The 19,653-nt window shown below is 38.0% G+C and overlaps 2 protein-coding genes across 2 annotated transcripts; both read right to left on the reverse strand.

Moving 5' to 3' along the window:
* Positions 1-414: 414 nt before the first annotated feature.
* Positions 415-1,337, reverse strand: LOC110798502 (auxin-binding protein ABP19a). Its single transcript, XM_022003681.2, has one exon. It carries the CDS (start codon positions 1,253-1,255, stop codon positions 629-631), a length of 627 nt encoding a protein of 208 aa, XP_021859373.1. The 5' UTR covers positions 1,256-1,337; the 3' UTR covers positions 415-628.
* A 13,642-nt stretch (positions 1,338-14,979) lies between these two features.
* Positions 14,980-15,877, reverse strand: LOC110798519 (auxin-binding protein ABP19a-like). Its single transcript, XM_022003698.2, has one exon. The coding sequence runs from the start codon at positions 15,821-15,823 to the stop codon at positions 15,197-15,199; it is 627 nt and encodes a 208-aa protein (XP_021859390.1). The 5' UTR covers positions 15,824-15,877; the 3' UTR covers positions 14,980-15,196.
* Between the last annotated feature and the right edge of the window lie 3,776 nt (positions 15,878-19,653).

Raw genomic sequence — 19,653 nt, forward strand, 5'->3', positions numbered from 1 at the left:
AATATAAATTAGGAATAGGGAATACTAAATAACAGTACAAGAATTTGTATCTTTAACGACAACCTAATTACGGAGGGTTAAAAATCTCGTCGCAAAACGCTTTTGCGACGGGGCTAACAACTAAACAAAGACGGGAACAACCATCGCAAATGTCTTTTACGACGGATTAACGACGGAATTTTCTATTAACGACGGCCCCCCTTTATGACGGGTTCGCGACAGGAAACCCCGTCGTTAATCAACGATTATTGGCATTTCGCGACGAAATTTCCCGTTATTAGTGGTACAATTTCTTGTAGTGTAATATTGTTCAATATTGTTCGTGAGTCAAAACATTCGTTGTTCAAATTTAAATTTTGAAAAACAAGTTATACAAATAAAATGAGAGTACTTTATTAATTTAGAGAAAGGGTATAAAACAAAACGAGAGTACTTTATTAATCATCGATCAGAATCTAAGTATACATCATGAAATTCAACTTAACAATAGAAAAGATGACCAAACTAATGGGAGATTTTTACGTATAAATGTGTAGTACTAGAGACATAAACATTTCTACACTCTTTATTAAAATATTAATTTAAAAACTTATTTGTTGACCTTGAAATAATTCCTATTGGGTTTTTATTATGCTGTACCAAACATTCTTTTCATCCGCATAACTTCCTCATGACTCAGGAGTGTGATTTGCCCAGCTATATCAGCAGGTAAATTACCAGCAAACAACGAGGGAGTAGTGAGTTGCAATGCTGGATTCGCACCATTCAAACTAACAAACGCAGTAGCCGGAGTTCTACCAACATTAATTTGGAAGTGAAGCATTGCTTGTGGAAAGACCATCACATCACCAACTTGTAATCTTTTATAGAATGCAGTATTGTTTGCATCAATAAATCCAGCAATGATGGAGCCTTTGGCCAAAATAAGAACTTCTGATGTACGATGGGAGTGTAGTGGGATTACTCCACCAACGCCAAAGTCTAGCCTTGCCATCGAGATGCCTAAACCATTTAAGGCGGGGAACGCATCTGAAAATGCTAGAGTAACATTATTTCCGAAAACATTCGAAATGGTTCTTTCACCACGGAAACCAGTGTAAACAAAATCATCAGTTGTGACACTAGCAGGATCTTTGCAAGCATATCCTTTAGGGCCCCTAAGAAGACTAGGATCCCCAACACAAAAGTCGAGTTCTATGGCATGAGAAATAGAGGCTAGGAGGCAAAATACAAAGAAATATGCAAGATTGTTCATTCTGCAAGTTAATATATAGTTGTTGTGAGATCCTGGAGGTAAATATTAAAGGGTGAGTTTAGTATTGTGGATTGGTTTCTTGCATTTTCTTAGCAATATTATGTGCCTCTTATATAGAGAACTTATAGTCCTATAGGAATGTAGGATGATATTTCGTACTGTTTACCAAATAATAAGTTGACTTGGTATGAAAGTCAACGTTGTATGCCAAAAAGGACCTAAATGTTGTATCTCGAAGCCTTTCAAAACAAGGTCAAAACATTCATACGAGAGTAGACACGATAAATATGCATTCGAATTCAGATTTCAAAGTATAAATATAAATATTTAGTCTTTGAGCCGACACTTGCACATTGAATGGAAATTTCACTTGAATTGCTCGTGTAGTTAATTAACTAATTAACCATGCATATAAAACTATTTTTAATTGGGTTAATATAGTTAAATGTGCAGACAAACTAGTTAATTCACTACTCCATCCGAATCTAAATGTTATTCCCGTTTCCATTTTTAGTGTCCCAAAATAATTTTCCCGGCCATTTCTTTTATTTCCTTTTTAATCTCTTCCTTGGAATTTTAACTTTGTAATTCTATTGGTTTATCAATAAAAAACCTTGTAGTCTCATTGGTTGGTTTAAGTTTGGATGGATTAATGAGTTCACATTTTTATTCTTTCAATTCTATTGGTTCAACTATTTTGTTTTGTTGTGAAAATGGAATCAAAAAGCAACAATTTCCCATAAAATTACATTAATAATAGTTAATTTTATTATGTTTCATTTTACTTAATAATCGCGTAAAATGAAAAACAGGAATAACATTTAGGTTCGGATGGAGTATATTAACCATGCACATAAAACTATTTTTAATTGGGTTAATATAGTTAAATGTGCAGACAAACTAGTTAATTAACTATATTAACCATGCACATAAATCTCACCTTAATCTCGCATCCGATTAAGTCTAACCTGTTCTAAAATCTTGTGTAAGATCAACTATATCAACTACGCACCACTCGTTATTGCAAATTATTTACTGCCTTTTGCTATTTTCCGTATGCGTTTACTCCCTCTGTCTCTTTTTGTTCTTTACGTTTTTGTTTTTGGGTGTTCCAAAATGTTATTTAGATTTCCTTTTATATTATCTTATAAATGCTTTAAAATTCTATCAAATTTTGTGTCCAATGATTGTTTTAACCAATTAAATTCAATGGGTCATTTAATCCATCACACTTTTTCATTGGGACATTAAATTTTTCTCATTTTCCCAATATCAGAATTTTGATAAAAGTGAAAATATTATAAATAAACGTAATTTGACTTGTTTAAGTAAAAAAGATAGTGAAATCTCAATGCACATTAATTAATCGTTAAAACGAGTGCAAAACACCAAACGTAAAAAACAAAAAGAGACGGAGGAAGTATCTTTTTGCACAACTTTTTGGATTTACACGTACTTTGGGAATTAATAGTATATTTTTTTTAATTAACTACAACTTTCTATTTTAATTTTTTATAGTATCTATATTCTATAACTTTATATTAAAACAGACATCAGGAATGATACGTGTCACTTTCTGATACAAAAAAATTTCGCCAGAAAAACTTTTTTCCTAAAGAAATATACTTCCTCCGTTCCGGAAATATCGCACCATTTATTTTTTACATTATTCACAGTACGACTTTGGCCATTTTTTGTGATTCGTACGTAAGAAAATTTTAGTCATGTGGGGTCATGTTAGATTCGTATCGATATATATTTTCTAAATATTAAATTTTATAATTTTTACTTGAACACGATTTGAGATATTAAGAATCGATATATATTGTTTCAAGGGTGCAACACATGCTTTTGGCGAGCATCGCTTGCTTCAAAAATTAATAGTCTCCACAGAAAATTGTTAGTTGAGCCAAAAGACAATTAAACGTGTAATTAAATGCAAGATTTGTGTGTTAATTAACTTACAAAACAAAGAAAGTTTCATTACAAAGTGTGAGGGGGTCGAAAAAGCACGAGGCTAATGCGTGACCTCGTCCCTCGTGGGCGTGACGTTTCTTTTTGTCAAATCAAGTGTATTTGGATTTCCTATGAGTTTACACCCAATTGTCTAGTAATATAGGAGTCGCCATTCAGTTTTTAACGACAATGAGAAAAACTGACAAAACCCGGTTATCGTGACATAAAGGGAGTGCAATTATGTTTGACCACGACTGCCATAGGTTCCCTTGTGATCCCTGGTGTGGGGATCGCTCAACGTACACCCGCAAGGCAGAGGTTGAGGGTTCGGGGGATTGTAACTACCGAGAGGAGTACTCGCTCTTCGATAACTCCAGAGGTAGGATATCCTTACTAGCTCAGCATAAAGAATTGAAGGGACATGCGTTAACTATTAAACTAATCTGAGTTGATTTTAGCAATATGCAACACATAATACTAGATCGATCGTGATTATCTGGTTTAGATTGATTTAAGGGACCTAGCATGATAGTTCAATTGCCCAGGATATTATCTTTATTAGGCGTGATTGAACAATCAGATTTAATAGTTTAACAGTTTTATAAAAGGGTGATGAAAGCGATTAAATCATGCGAAGGGACACATTACGACGCACCCTTGAGAGGTGCGTCATGGTTCTCAGAAAAATAACCACTTTAGCTTTGCTATTTCTCCTTTTATTTAACGAATCTCAAGTTTCCGGGAATAATTCTTCAGCTACAAGGGACATGATACGTTCTGTTCGATTTTTGGATCGATTTCGACAGAACGCGGGATCAATTTCGCATCGTGAGGCTTAGGCTTAGGGGTGGAGTCAATACTCAGAATATGAATTTTGTGTTGTGTTCTTTTCACGTCGAATTTGGGGCTGTATTTATAGAAAAGAGTTCGTGGAAAGATAGAATTTTAGATCACTAATCCAAGAAGAATTAGGAGAGAACACGTACCCAGGTATTTTCAGCGCCCAGGGCTGGGCGTTAAAGATTTCGGCGCCCAGCTCTGGGCGTTGAAAATGGGATCCAGGCAATTTCAGCGCCCAGGGATGGGCGTTGAAAATGATGTTTGGGCCGAGTTCTTTGTCAGATTTGGACTCTTAGAATCCGGAGTGTTTGAGACTTATCCGAGTCTTTTAGTGCGTATTAAATTTATGACGGAATGCGTCTGGGCCCGTTACAAACTCTAGGTTCGTTAGGATTTTAATCAATATGTAACTCTTATTTTCGAATTATACTAGGAATAGGATTCCTCTTGCACATTCTATCTGTTTTAGGATTTATGTTGGAGTGCAACACCTAATTCTGACAGGTTTCTATCTTTTATGACTTGCCACTTTTAACAACTACCTATTATGGCAGTTACTATTTTAGCAGGTTTCTATAAATAACAGGTTCGGGTGAAATGAAAAGGGGTGATCGAGATTCGTTATTTTATAGGAGATGCGTTGCCAAGTGGAGATTTATGTTCTCATCATCGAACCTTCCCTTTCGGGAATGGGGACAAAAGTAGGTGTCTACAGTTAGCCCCCACTTTGACTAAGTCTCGGGATGACACGATGGTCAAAGTACTGGACGGAGTGCGTCACACAAGCCATAGTGTATGTGACTTGTTTTGCGAGGGTCTCACGAGCCCCCGAGTGATAACATTTGACTTAAGGGTCATCACTTGAAGTGTTGACATATCCCTCACGTGTCATTGGGATTTGTCAACGGACAGTATAGAAACTCCCTCACTTTGTCATTGGAAGTATCTAAAGATGTGTAGAAACTCCCTCACTTTGTCATTGGAAGTAGCTACAGATGTTTTCGAAATCAAAGCTATAAAGTGTAACTGGGCCTGGCCAAGCCCAATCACGAGGTAAAATGTTTTTAAAGATTCTCATTTTCAGGGTTAGCTAAACGAGAAAACCCCCTTGTTTTTATGGGACGTGAAACGAAGGAAAATCCGGCACATCGTTCTTTTTTGGAAAAACGGAAAACCAATCCTTTAATTTTTGGAAAAAGGGAAAACCGATCCTTTAATTTTTGGAAAAAGGGAAAACCGAAAAAGTTATCGCTGCAGCGACTAAAGACCTGCGCGGTTAGTGGCGCAGACCCCGCCGGCTAAAGATGGCGAGCCTGTCCGCTAAGGGTGGATACCCCGTCCGTTAGAAGTGGACGAATCTATTTTGAAATTTGTTTTTTTTTATTTTTTGAAAATAAGGACCTACGCGGTTTGTGACGTAGACCCCGCCGGCTAAAGATGGCGAGCCTGTCCGCTAAGGGTGGACGCCCCGTCCGATAGAAGTGGACGAATCTGTTTTGAAGTTTGTTTGTTTTTTTTGAAGATAAGGACCTACGCGGTTTGTGACGTAGACCCCGCCGGCTGAAGATGGCGAGCCTGTTTTTTTGTTTTGAAGATTTTTTTTTCGAAAACTGAGGACCTGCGCGGTTAGTGACGCAGACCCCGCCCGCTGAAGGTGGGCGAGCCCTGTCCGCTGAGGGTGGACGTCCCTGAATTCATTTTTTCGATTTGGAACTCGCGTGGTTTGTGGCGCGATCTTGCCCGATTGAGGTGGGCAAGTTCCTATTTCTTTTGTTCATCGTGATTTCTTTTGAGAATTTCTTTTCTTATTCATTCTCGCAGGAGCGAATTCTTTCAAGTGATGCTCGGATTTAGTTGCAACCTGAATGTGGGTTGACAACGGGCTTAGATAGACCCTTGTCTTGTGGTCATCTTCTTTTGTGGTTTTGAGCTAGTCTTTATGGCTCGATTTTTCCACCACTTGGTCTTTGATCAGAGGACCATGTACAAGTATCAACGGCGACCTTTATTCTGAGGTCGAAATCCGTTTTTTTCTTTGAGGTTATCCAAACATGGGACTGTGTATAGCGTAGTCCGCGAATATGATTTTAACTTTGCACACTCTTCGTTGGAGTATATATTTTCTTTCGAGCCCCCAAGCACTCGTGCTTGATGGTCATTTCTTGTCAAAGAGATTCCTTGGGGATACGCATTTCGTAATGTTCTCGATCGTATTTGGGATCGTGCTCGTAAGTGCGAGTGATCTTTGCAGTGGTGTGCTACTCTTAACAAAGCCGTGAGGTGCAACTTTCAGTAAAGAAATCGGCAATTTTCGGGTCGAATGGATACGGCAGGACCCTATAAAAATCCGGGGCCTTTTTTGGGTCTGGGATCATTTTCGGCGCCCGTGCCTGGGCGTTAAAGATTTCGGCGCCCAGCTCTGGGCGCTGAAAATGATTTCTGGCGAGGTTTCTTGATGACACAGTTGGCCTCTTGTTCGTTCGTTCGTTTACTTCACATGGAAATTCTACGTATTCTCTTCTGTTTTGTTTTTTTCTTTATTTTGTGGAACGTAGAATTTTATTAGAGATTACAATGAGTTGAGTGATCGTGATGATTTCTCGAAAAGCCGTAGCCGATTGGTGGACTACGGTGTTTGTCGCTTTGGGGCGATTATTTAAAGGAACTGTCGCTCTTTAAGGTGTACAGTTATTGCAATAGTTGGGCGAGTCTATTTGGCCCGAGGAACATACCTTGAGGCGTAAGACTTTGATCGCTCTTGTATATATTTTTTTTTGAATGCGTTCGTGAATGAAGATATGTATGTGCGAACGAGCGTTCATAGAATGGCCGTTGTGTGCGGTCCATTAATCAGTTCGCTTGAATCATTTTTTTTTTGAGCAATGACTGATTTTAAATAGTTTGCTTAGAAGCTTGATAGGGTTCAGGCCCATTCATGAAGTGGGCTCAAGCATCGTGCCCTTTCAATCGTTCAAACATTTGCTTCGAGAATTTTATTTTGCTATGGTCGTTTCGTAGCTTGGAGCCCCCAAGTATGCATGTTGGGATGCTTCTTTTTGGCGTACGATTTTTGTAGGTTCTTTCGAGAAAGATGCCTAGGGGTTCCGCTCGTGTAGGTGCGAGTTATCCCTGCCGTGGTAGGTAATATTTTGCTACCTTTAATCCTTAATGTAGAAGTCGTGTGGCTTGCATTTGGGCGATAAGTAGTCTTTGCCTCTTACTCTTGGTCGTGCCCGCATTAGTGCCATATGCCTTTCTCTCTTTTTTTTAGACTTGTACTGTGGGATGGTTGAACTTATGGTGCAACGTAGGCTTGTGTGGCCTAACAGCGTGTCTTAGAACATTCCTCCAGGTTTTGGGATATCATTATTATTTTTTGCATTGGAGTACTTCATCATGCCTTGTTCAGGTGCTCGAACAAGTGTAGCACCTCCTGCGTGGGTGTGCACGGCTTATTACTTCGTTCGATGCGAGGATTCATAGATGTTTCTTTCTTGTTTTTTTACGTGGGAAAATTTGGCAAGCCGAGAGAATCAGCGCCCGGGCTGGGGCGTTAAAGATATCGGCGCCCAGCTCTGGGCGTTGAAAATGTTTTTTGGGCAGAATTTGACAGTTTTTTTATCCTTGATTTTTCTTTTGCTTTTGCTTTGGAACGACGTAGACTGTGTAACGGGTGCTTGTAGGGCGAGCGTTATGTGCAGTAGTTTGATCGGAGTTTTGGTGACTCGCGATTTTCAGTTACCCTTGTTAGTGGGGTGACTTTATATATTCTAAGTAGTGCTTAGAATTTGGGAGGGGTTGTAGCCATTCTAAGGTTCGTTTTACACGATCAAACCTTAGGATTGTGCCCCTATGATGTATGTATAGCATTAGCGTCGAGAATTTGCGATAAAATTGTCATTTCGAGCATTTTTAGAGTGTTTTTTCTCAAGCCCCCAATTGTAGCTACGGGATTGGCTTGGTGCTATAATGCTTGGCATACGTTTTTATGCGTTCATGGTGACATGAATCATAAATAGTTTGAACCAGACTCGTTTAATGCGAGGTACGTTCGGGTAGTGATTTGCTACTTCTCTTGTGAATGTCGTATTGTGCGACATTGCCATGGTCAAGGTAGTCACATGTTGAAGTGTGCCTTGACCAAAGATTAGGTGCCTTTCTTTACCCATAATCATATTTAGAAATATCTTTGACTCACTTGCAACATCGAGATAAACGCATACTTAGATTAAACCAACGACACTTTATTATGTTCGAAGAAGTCTTTGAAAATTATTTGAAATCCGAGTCCTACTGTGTACAATCCGAGGTGTCCTAAGTAAGTTGACTTATAGAAGGGTTCGTACAAGATTACATGAGTGAATCAAAATACTGTTACGATTTTTGGAATGCCGTCTAAGGATTTGCTGGGAGCCAGGGTGCAGGCGTCAAGATATTACTTGTGCCCGTGTGGCACATGCTTTGGGCTTTTAGGGCCATCTTTCCAGAATTGCGGGAATATAAACCGTTTTCAAATTGACTTAGATTTACTTGGTGTATGTCTGCACAAAAGGTCAAGGTATACTTAGTTCCTTCCTTAGCTCTTTCATTTCAATTTTTAGCCCCCAATTGCTATTATGTCTTCTCATTAATGATGCTTTCAGATTTCGATTTTAGATGCCCGTGTCATATGTCTGAGTAGGTTGAGCCTTGGTTAAGTGCCAGGTCCTATTGACAATGTCTGATTTTTTCAAAGGGAATTCGCAAGCATTCGAATTACCATGAACGGGTGCCCTGAGTTCGAAGGAACGATGGGGCGATGCCGTAGAACAATCCTCTTTATTGCAAGCTTACTGCCTTTACTACTTGTTGGAGATTATGACTGTGTCTAGTGGTGAAAGAAGGTCTTTAAGCAAACGACTATGTCTGATGGTGAAAGAAGGTCTTTAAGTGAGTTAGTTCGCTTTAGGGAGGGTCAAGTCGCGTACTTTAGAGGTCATGGACGCTTGCGCTAGCCCCCATTCAATTGAGGCAAAGCGATCTTTTGAGTCTTGGCTAAGTGCCTAGGAGTGTGAGTGCTCCTTCTGGCAAGGGTACGTGCCCTTATTATTTTTTGATGTGTGCTCATTTTGGCATCTTGATGACTTGGATTCTTCTTTTGACTTAAATTTTTCTTTCGACTTGGATTGCAAGTAATTAAATTTCAATAAGGGACTCTATTTTTTATTCTTGTCATTCTATAGGTTTTAACATTTTTGCAAATTGGTTGGACCGAATCATGGATTGCCTACGTATCCGCCTTAAATAGATTTAATTTGGAATCAGGTCTTGCGTAGTTCTTAGCCAGAAAATGGTTTCTTAGAATGCCGATTTTAAACAAGTACGTTCGAGTGGAATCGTAATGTTTGAAATAGGGTGAAGTAAGTGAAGTTTATTATTATTTGAATCTGCCTCTTTGCCGTAAGCCAAAATTTTGTTTTATTTTTTAAGTACATGTATTTGCACAAAAATCTTTTCATGTGTTTTTTGGTACGTATATCTTTTCATGTGTTTTTTTTGGTACGTATATCTGAATACGTGTTGTACCCCTCCAAGTGTTCGTTATTTTTCCGTGCATGTGCGGATAAAATGACGAGCACTTCTGGACAAAATTTGGCAAGCAGAGAGATTCAGCGCCCAGGCTGGGGCGTTAAAGATTTCGGCGCCCAGCCCTGGGCGCTGAAAATGATTTCTGGGCGGATCTTTTTTTGGTGCGCTAAATGCTTCTTTTTTAGACGAACTTTAAAGGTGCTTTGCAAAGTTTTTTTTTGTTATTATTAATTTTTTACGTTAAGCGTATAATGTACTTTTCATTTTTCCTTTTTTTTATTCGTGAATCAAGACGGCTTGAAAGATGGGTTGAATGAGATGGGATAATTTGTGTAGGTATTGGTCAAGCATGAGGATTACATCTGCTAGGACTCACAATTTGCAGCCTCAAGCTATTGTCATGAGTTTACATCAACCAAGGCCAATGAGTAGCATGGGGACGGCTCAAGGGTATATCGACAGGATGTATCCAAACAAGTTATATGGTCATTTATGCTAATGGTGGTGTAAGAGCAGGTTTGGGCTTTGGAAATAATGGGTATGACGCACGTGTCAATGGCCGTACGTGGTTTGCAGTTGATAACAAGTTCAAGAACAAGAGTCGAGGTAATGGTTTCTTGGGTTATGGCAATGAGAACATGGATTGGTTAAATGAGCTGAACAGGGGCCCCAAAGCGAAGGTGTCTAAGAACATAAGGATTGGAAAGGGTAGACATCGCAGAACTTTATGTAGTTTTTGTGGCATGATTTGGATTGGTTGACTCAATTCTTTTCCTTCGTTTACTTGGGTAAATTTCGCACTTTGGGAGGTACGGGCTAAGTATTTCATGGATCGCTCTTTTCGCTCTCCCTTTTCTCTTTCTATTTTTTTTTTTTTATTGCACTTTGGGAGGTACGGGCTAAGTATTTCATGGTTCGCTCTCTTCGCTCTCCCTTTTCTCTTTCTATTTTCTCTTTTTGCTTGGGGTTTCTCCCCAACATAAATCCTTCAAAAAAATTTATTTGGGCTAAAAGGTAGATGGTTGTGGTCTTTGAGTCACGAGGCGAGACTGAGTGAGCCTCGTTTAGTAGGCCTATAGTGGACCTTTCACTTTAGTAGGCCTAGGGTGGACCTTTAGCTTTAGTAGGCCTAGGGTGGACCTTTAAATTGTCTTACTTTGCAAGTGTATTTAGTCGTTCGTGCAAATAGCGTAGATTCAAAATGTTGTTTTTACTTTATTGAAATTTAACGAAAGAATTACATCGAAAATAATTTTTGTTTCTTTTCAGACTCCAGTTTCTGGGATTTAATTGGAAGTTGTGATTTAGACTCGAACTTTCATTAATCTTTCTGATTATAACCCGTGTATGAATACAAGGAGGTGGCCTAGACTCAAAATAATGACGTGGCGTAAGCCTATAATACTTGACCAAGCAACTTTCAGACTTAGGCTAATTGGACCATAATTTTCGTTGGTTGACACTTTAGATTTTAACCCTTGGGTGTTCATTTGTCATGCGCCATTTTGCTTAATATTGGCAAGGTAGTTAGTCGGGGAGATCGAATTTTCATTTTTGCAAGACTAGAATCATTATTGCGGCTTCCCTCTTAGTGTGTATTGCTTTACCCCGATGGTAGCCTTATGGCATGCCGATTTGGGTATTTTCATGGTTCGTCATGTTGCATTCATGGAAAATCTTTTAGTCCGTACTTAGGAGTATTTAAAGGAGCGAATGGCTCGAGAGGACTATGATAGTCGTGACCCAATGTGATCATAAGCCTTGAGGCCATTAATTTTTGCTAATGGTATTGACACCTTAGGTTCACTTTGGGGGTTGTGCCACTATGGGGGAATGATTTTCAGAATGTGACTGTTTCCATTTTGCAAATACTTGAATTACATAATATATTCTTTTTATTGGTGAGAGAGAGTATTGAGGCCGTAGATTCTTAGCAAGGGATGACAATTACATATGGGTGCTTATTGATTTAAATGTTAGGAAGGGAGACTCAATATGGTTTAATCTTTTAACTTGCAGAACGACACCAAGCATTAGGACCGATTCTACGGATAAGACAACTAAGACTTAGGATTTAGATTGTACTTTAGCATAGCCTAGTCTAGACTCGGATTTTTTATTTTTTATTCGAACATTATTTTTCCTTGAAGACTCGATTTGAACATTATTTTTTGAATACCTTGCCCATGTGACATTCAAGGTCATTTAATTAGCATGCTCGGTTTTGGTGCCGAACATTGTCGTCATAGGAGGCCTAATGACAACACAAAGAGTTGTTTATTTTATAAGTCGTTCTTAGAATTGAGTGCCTTTTCATACGCCCTTGCAGCAATTTTCGCGAATTTTCTTTTACTGCTACGTATTTTTTTTATGCGCGGGAACCGAGGTTGCTGTGCCTGACCAAAAGGCCATGCAGCAACTTCAACGCCCAGCGGTGGGCGTGAGAATATTTGGCGCCCAGCCAGGGGCGCTGAAAATGCGTCCCTGACTGGTACTCGTATTCTGTTCGCGTATATTTTTTTGTATATGCGACTTAATTTTGCGTGCTTGCCTAATAACGTCCTTTACGCGTTATGCAGCGTTGTAGGATTCGTTACGGGGCCTCCTGAGCGTCGCTTATTTTTGTGGTGATCGTTCGGGGTTGCGGAACACGTATCTTGGTATAACTCTTTGGCCAATTGGTTTATGAATGTTTGGGCAATTTTTAAGGTCGTTGGTTTTCTAGCATTATATGTCACACACAATCACATAATTCGCTACACATAACTAACATTACACCATGAGGAAAAATAATAATATGTCATGTAGTTTATGATAGGCTTCTATGGGTAGTATTTGCGCCGGCTTGGCACCGCTTCTATCGCAGATCCAACACATGCCCCGGTCGAGGTAGTGCCTTCAACAGACGAATTTCGCCCAAGAGGCCAATCACGATGTAAGCCAAGGGGGCATGCACCAATGAGAGGGACCTAGTGGGCGAGTGATTGGGTTTGGGACGGGTGTACTACTAGCGAAAAGTGCCGAGTGGATAACATTCGAAGCGTATGCACCCCCCGGTTGGCGATGGGTATCCTTAGTCCCAACTCCCGAGATGAAACATCTCAAATGAGCCAAGATTTGTTATGCGGTTCTGTCCGTTCACATTAATATGCTGATTTTCAGGTCGTCCCAACTTGATGGGGAAATAAACGCGGGGTAGGATCGTTTCACCCTTCGGCTATTTTGATTACCAACGAGCACGAGTATTTCCTTCACTATCCCCAGTGGAGTCGCCACTGTGAGGGGGTCGAAAAAGCACGAGGCTAATGCGTGACCTCGTCCCTCGTGGGCGTGACGTTTCTTTTTGTCAAATCAAGTGTATTTGGATTTCCTGTGAGTTTACACCCAATTGACTAGTAATATAGGAGTCGCCATTCAGTTTTTAACGACAATGAGAAAAACTGACAAAACCCGGTTATCGTGACATAAAGGGAGTGCAATTATGTTTGACCACGACGGCCATAGGTTCCCTTGTGATCCCTGGTGTGGGGATCGCTCAACGTACACCCGCAAGGCAGAGGTTGAGGGTTCGGGGGATTGTAACTACCGAGAGGAGTACTCGCTCTTCGATAACTCCAGAGGCAGAATATCCTTACTAGCTCAGCATAAATAATTGAAGGGACATGCGTTAACTATTAAACTAATCTGAATTGATTTTAGCAATATGCAACACATTATACTAGATCGATCGTGATTATCTGGTTTAGATTGATTTAAGGGACCTAGCATGATAGTTCAATTGCCCAGGATATTATCTTTATTAGGCGTGATAGAACACTCAGATTTAATAGTTTAACAGTTTTATAAAAGGGTGATGAAAGCGATTAAATCATGCGAAGGGACACATTACGACGCACCCTTGAGAGGTGCGTCATGGTTCTCAGAAAACTAACCACTTTGGCTTTGCTATTTCTCCTTTTTTTTAACGAATCTCAAGTTTCCGGGCTTAATTCTTCAGCTACAAGGGACAGGATACGTTCTGTTCGATTTTTGGATCGATTGCGACAGAACGCGGGATCAATTTCGCAGCGTGAGGCTTAGGCTTAGGGGTTGGAGTCAATACTCAGAATATGAATTGTGTGTTGTGTTCTTTTCACGTCGAATTTGAGGCTGTATTTATAGAAAAGAGTTCGTGGAAAGATAGAATTTTAGAGCACTAATCCAAGAAGAATTAGGAGAGAACACGTACCCAGGTATTTTCAGCGCCCAGGGATGGGCGTTGAAAATGATGTTTGGGCCGAGTTCTTTTTCAGATTTGGACTCTTAGAATCCGGAGTGTTTGAGACTTATCCGAGTCTTTTAGTGCGTATTAACTTTATGACGGAATGCGTCTGGGCTCGTTACAAACTCTAGGTTCGTTAGGATTTTAATCAATACGTAACTCTTATTTTCGAATTATACTAGGAATAGGATTCCTCTTACACATTTTATCTCTTTTAGGATTTATGTTGGAGTGCAACACCTAATTCTGACAGGTTTCTATCTTTTATGACTTGCCACTTTTAACAACTACCTATTATGGCAGTTACTATTTTTATCAGGTTTTTGTAAATAGCAGGTTCGGGTGAAATGAAAAGGGGTGATCGAGATTCGTTATTTTATAGGAGATGCGTTGCCAAGTGGAGATTTATGTTCTCATCATCGAACCTTCCCTTACGGGAATGGGGACAAAAGTAGGTGTCTACACAAAGTAATTATAATTAATACACCAATCATTTAGTAATTAAGCCTTCAAAAACCACAAGATCGAAAAATGATGTTACTAATATTAAACACGTCTTTTTAGTCGCTACACTATTAACAGAAATCAAATGATTTCAAGCATAACAATATACGAATTAAATGTAGACGATAATAATAACGAAATGAATTATGTCAAGAATGAATAAAACGACGTGTTGAGTTAATTAGGTTGAAATGCACTGTATTTATAGCAAAATAGTAGACTTAGGGAAGAAATGTGACCCGTCGTCAAGGCAGGTGGGCCACGCATGCGGAAGCGATGCCCGCTTGAATCAAGCGGGGCTGCTTGGTGCAGGAGGTCCACACTTGGTTCAGGCGTGGGGCTTATAGAATTTATTGGACCAATCTCGAAGATGATAAACAAAGTGCGCGCTAAGTCTAAAACATATGGTTCTTACAAATTAAGATATGAAGCTTAGGGGATTTTTTTTCCTCCTATTATCTCTTTGAAAACCATACTTATTTGACATATGTGTTTCATTGTAGGTAGTGTTCTTCACAAGTTGGCGAAGTTGAGAGTGGTTATTATGTGATTAAAATACATGCATGATATTCTAATTAAGTATATAATCATTAAGTGAAAGGAAAAATGAAAATATTTTATTAATCATCAATTAGAATTTGGGTATATATACATCATGAAATTCAACTATCAATAGAGAATAATATCAAACTTAAGGGAAACGACGATACGTGTAATACTAGCGACATCAATATTTATACACTCTTTAGTACAATATATTAATTAAAAATCATATTTGTTGCACATTGAAACCAAATAGTAGAGGGGTCTTATTATGCTGTACCGAACATTCTCTTCATCCGCATTACTTCCTCATGACTTAGAAGTGTGATTTGCTCAACTATATCAACAGGTAAATTTCCAGCAAACAAAGAGGGAGTAGTGAGTTGTAATGCTGGGTTTGCACCGTTCAAACTAACAAACGCAGTAGCTGCAGTTCTACCAACATTGATTTGGAAGTGAAGCATTGCTTGTGGAAAGACCATGACATCACCAACTTGTAATCTTTTATAGTATGCAGTGTTGTTTGCATCAATAAATCCGGCAATGATTGATCCTTTGGCCAAAATAAGAACTTCTGATGTACGATGGGAGTGTAGTGGGATTACTCCACCAACGCCAAAGTCTAACCTGGCCATTGAGATGCCTAAACCATTTAAGGCTGGAAATGCATCTGAAAATGCTAGAGTCACATTGTTTCCGAAGACGTTTGTGATGGTTCTTTCACCACGGAAGCCAGTGTAAAAGAAATCATCAGTTGTGACACTAGCAGGATCTTTACAAGCATATCCTTCAGGGCCCCTAGGGAGACTAGGATCTCCGACACAAAAGTCGAGTTCTATGGCATGAGAAAGAGAGGCTAGGAAGCAAAAGACGACGAAAAGTTTAAGATTGTTCATTTTGTAAGTTATAGATATAAGTTTGAAAGGGTAGTTGTAGTATTGTGAATTGGTTTCTTGCCTTTTCCTAGCAACATTTGATGCCCCTTATATAGAGAACTTATAGTACTAAAATAGGAATGTAGGATGATACTTCGTATTCGTATGCAAAAAAGGACCGAATAACGTGGCTGTTGACTATTTCACTTCTAGAAGTCGAAAATCTTGAAACTAAACCAATCATTTTATCATCATTATTCTATTGATTGAAGTCTTTTAAATTAATTATGGATTTTATTGTGAATAAAATGTGGTCAAAGTTTTCATACTAGATCAGTAGACGTACTCCATAAATATACATCAAATTAAAACTTCAAAGTATTACCTGAATATCTCATCTAATTGGTTAACTATCAGCTAATTCATTAATGTGTGCTTTGAGAATCTATCTGGTTTTGTAATTTACTGACATTTATTTATTTTTAAACTGTTACGGAATATACGGAGTATTATTATTGTTAATATTGTAAAGCGATAAATGTGTTAAGTTACTTGTTTAGCCTTACTAGGTTAATTGTAATGTGCTATATATATGTTGGAGATTAATGAGAAGGCCGAGATTTGAGCCGTATTTGTCATAAACCCATTTATTAAATTCAGGTCATTTCCCAACTAAAATGTTAGAAAACGTCAAAATTCTTGAAATATTTCTACTCCCCCGTCCTTTTTTATTATTTACATTTGGTATCAGAGATTTAAAAACTAATAATTAATGTTGATAAAGATTATTCCTTTTTTATTTAAACAATGTAGATTACATTTATTGATAATATTTTCATTTTTTATACAAATAGGACAATGAAAAAGTGTCGGTGATTTAATATATCAACAAGATTAAGTCCCTTGCCCGCAAGAATATTCAAAAATTATTATTTGACATCTTTTAACGGAGTATAAAATATTTAACAGAAATATTTATCCTTTAAACCTAATGCGTAATTAATAAATTTTTGAATGCTCTAATTTAATCATCTAATATGCAATTTCCTACTTACTACGTATTATATATTTCATACGTAGCATGTTTTAATATGATAATTTGACCAAAATATTCTATATGACTAATTAATATGTTAGTTTGACAAAAATATTGAGTAAAAATATTTCTATTATTGATATGACGATTTGACTAAAATATCACCAAAATCGTCTAATACTGTCATATTTTATAATCCTGTATTTTCTTTTTTCACACTTATACTTCATACATACATAAACAGTTTATATAAAAGGAGAGAGAGAATTAAAAAAAGTAGATATGTTTTTTTAGAACAATAATTTTTGGCGGGAAAATGTTGCACCAGAAAGTGACATGTATCTTTTATGGTGTATGTTTAAGTATAATGTAATAAATGGGAAAGTATTAGACGATTTAGTTCTCCAATGAATTTGATTGACTAAAGTTATAATCTTTTGCACGGTTTTGGACATAATATTAAGAACATTTATGTTACAATAATGTAAAAGAAATATTCTAAACGTAAAAATCAAAATGGGACATATAAAACCAAATATGTACATAATTCTACCTCCGTTTGATTAAGTTCTTTACGCTTTGAAAAATGTGTCCAACAATAAAAACTTTGACCATAAATTCTCACTATTATATCAATAAAAAATTATCATGAGATATCTTGTTAGATTCGTCTCGAAATGTATTTTATGAATATCAATTTTTTATAATTGTTTGCCTTGCAAAATTGAATATATTAACGGTCAAACATTGCATCAGAGTCCGTGCAAATAGTAAGTGTAAATATCTTTTTAAAACGAAAGTTGTATAAAAAAAGGGCGGATGAAATATTTTTTAAATTATTTTTTCAATCTACCGTTTACGTAATTTTTGTTTATTCCATATCCAAGGCCATCATTTTTTTTCTAATCGATGACCAAAGCCTTCACCGAGCAATCCGTGGATTATGGACCGTGGTGCACATAGAGTATGATGTACCAAAAGAACATATGTGCATACGCAAAAGAACATGACACTACGGCGAAAGAAATGCGATATAATATTTCACTTTTTTGTTATAAAAATAATATATTATTTTACTATTTATTATATACTAGATGTTCTTTTCTCGTAACCAGATGTTCTTTCAATTATATACTAATGTTCTTAAGGTGTACCATGCTTTATGTGCACCATGGTTCACCTTCTAAATTGCGCTTCACCGAGTTTGGAAGTACTATATATAAATCTATAATGTCTATTGTGAATAATTGTATTGATTGTTATTAAATGAGCCCTCATAATTTGAATGGGGGTCCTTCAAAGATAGAAAAAATGAATGGGGTAGTGTATACTATACCTTGGGTGTTTATGAAAAAGTCAAACCACCGACAAGTTTAATACTTGTATTAATTTAAACAATGTGAACGCATACATAAGTTTTATTTCACGCACCACATCATAGGGTAAGTTTAGGGGTTTTTAAAATGACGCTGGCGTTTTTTTAAAAACGCATGTATTTAGTGTAGAAAAATATAATTTTGCCATTCTAATATTCTCCTCCTCCAACAATAATAAAATAAAAATTAATAATAACAATAAAAAAAATCCTTATAATTTTTTTTTTTTAAATAACAATAATACTAATAATAATAATAATATTGTATAGTATACACAGATTATATAGTATAATATTGTATAGTATAATAATAATAATACTAATAACAGTTTGACACAGATTATGGAGTATTATCATATTGTAAAATAAATAATTTATTGTTTATTTTTAAAATTTCAATTATTATTATTATTATTATTATTATTATTATTATTATTATAACGTTACAAGCTTAACAAGCTATAAAGATCAAGTGAACTACAAGAAGTTGGAGGGGAGCCGAGATACAATCTGGGCCCCCACTCCTCTAGCTATGGCGAACCCGATCCTGCTGAAAATGTGGGCAGCTGCCCGTGCCCCAATATCCTGAGCCCTGGATTACGCCTGAACCCGCTTCAGCAAAGAAACAGCCCCTTTCTCTAATTCCCCAAAAGAAGAGAAGGAAAAAGGAAAGAAACCGTAACCCAAAGCCCTACAACGTGCCGCATACTTATCCTGCTTCCGCTGAGCTGCAACCGCCACAACCCGACCCGGAATGAAGCCTGACAACCCAGATTGCGTCATAGGGGAAGACCCAGTCAAGTCAACACACACATCTAGACCGCCATCCCATGAGTAAAGCAATATATCTGCAGGACGAAGAGCTCCATCGCTCTCACTAGTCAGCCCAACATCAACCTCCTTGCGAGCAGAAATCCCCGACCGATAGCAAATATCCAAAAGGGTATCACGAACAACATTATGACGATGTTTGATACCCACAATCCCAGCACGAGACACGGCATGATCCCCATAAATGTCCCCGTCGAAAACCCGAGAGCAAGCAGAGCACGGCGTCGAATCAGAGAACAACGGAATACCCAACCGATAGCAAAGAACCGAACGATAAGTCTTACCGTTCATAGTCTGGCCTAACCCCGAGATGGGGACTGCCCGCAACCAAGCTGAGGAGTGATCCCCCTGCTGAGATTTCCATAGGGCAACAAGACGTGAAGATAAGGAGTAGGCGGATTCCGCATCAGCAATAACCTTCGTGAAATATATGTCTGCCAATTTCTTCATGAGTCTGGGGGCAGCGATCTCACTAGGGCTACGCATAAGGTCGGTCTCCACGGTCCTGTTGAAAAGACCAAGAGCATCATCAAAGGCCGGTCCCGGACCTTCAACACCTGAAAGCCGAAGAAGCGAATCCTGCAAACCAGAAGACTGCAAACGGGATGC

Source organism: Spinacia oleracea, chromosome 2 (assembly GCF_020520425.1).
Source record: "Spinacia oleracea cultivar Varoflay chromosome 2, BTI_SOV_V1, whole genome shotgun sequence".
Classification (NCBI taxonomy): domain Eukaryota; kingdom Viridiplantae; phylum Streptophyta; class Magnoliopsida; order Caryophyllales; family Amaranthaceae; genus Spinacia; species Spinacia oleracea.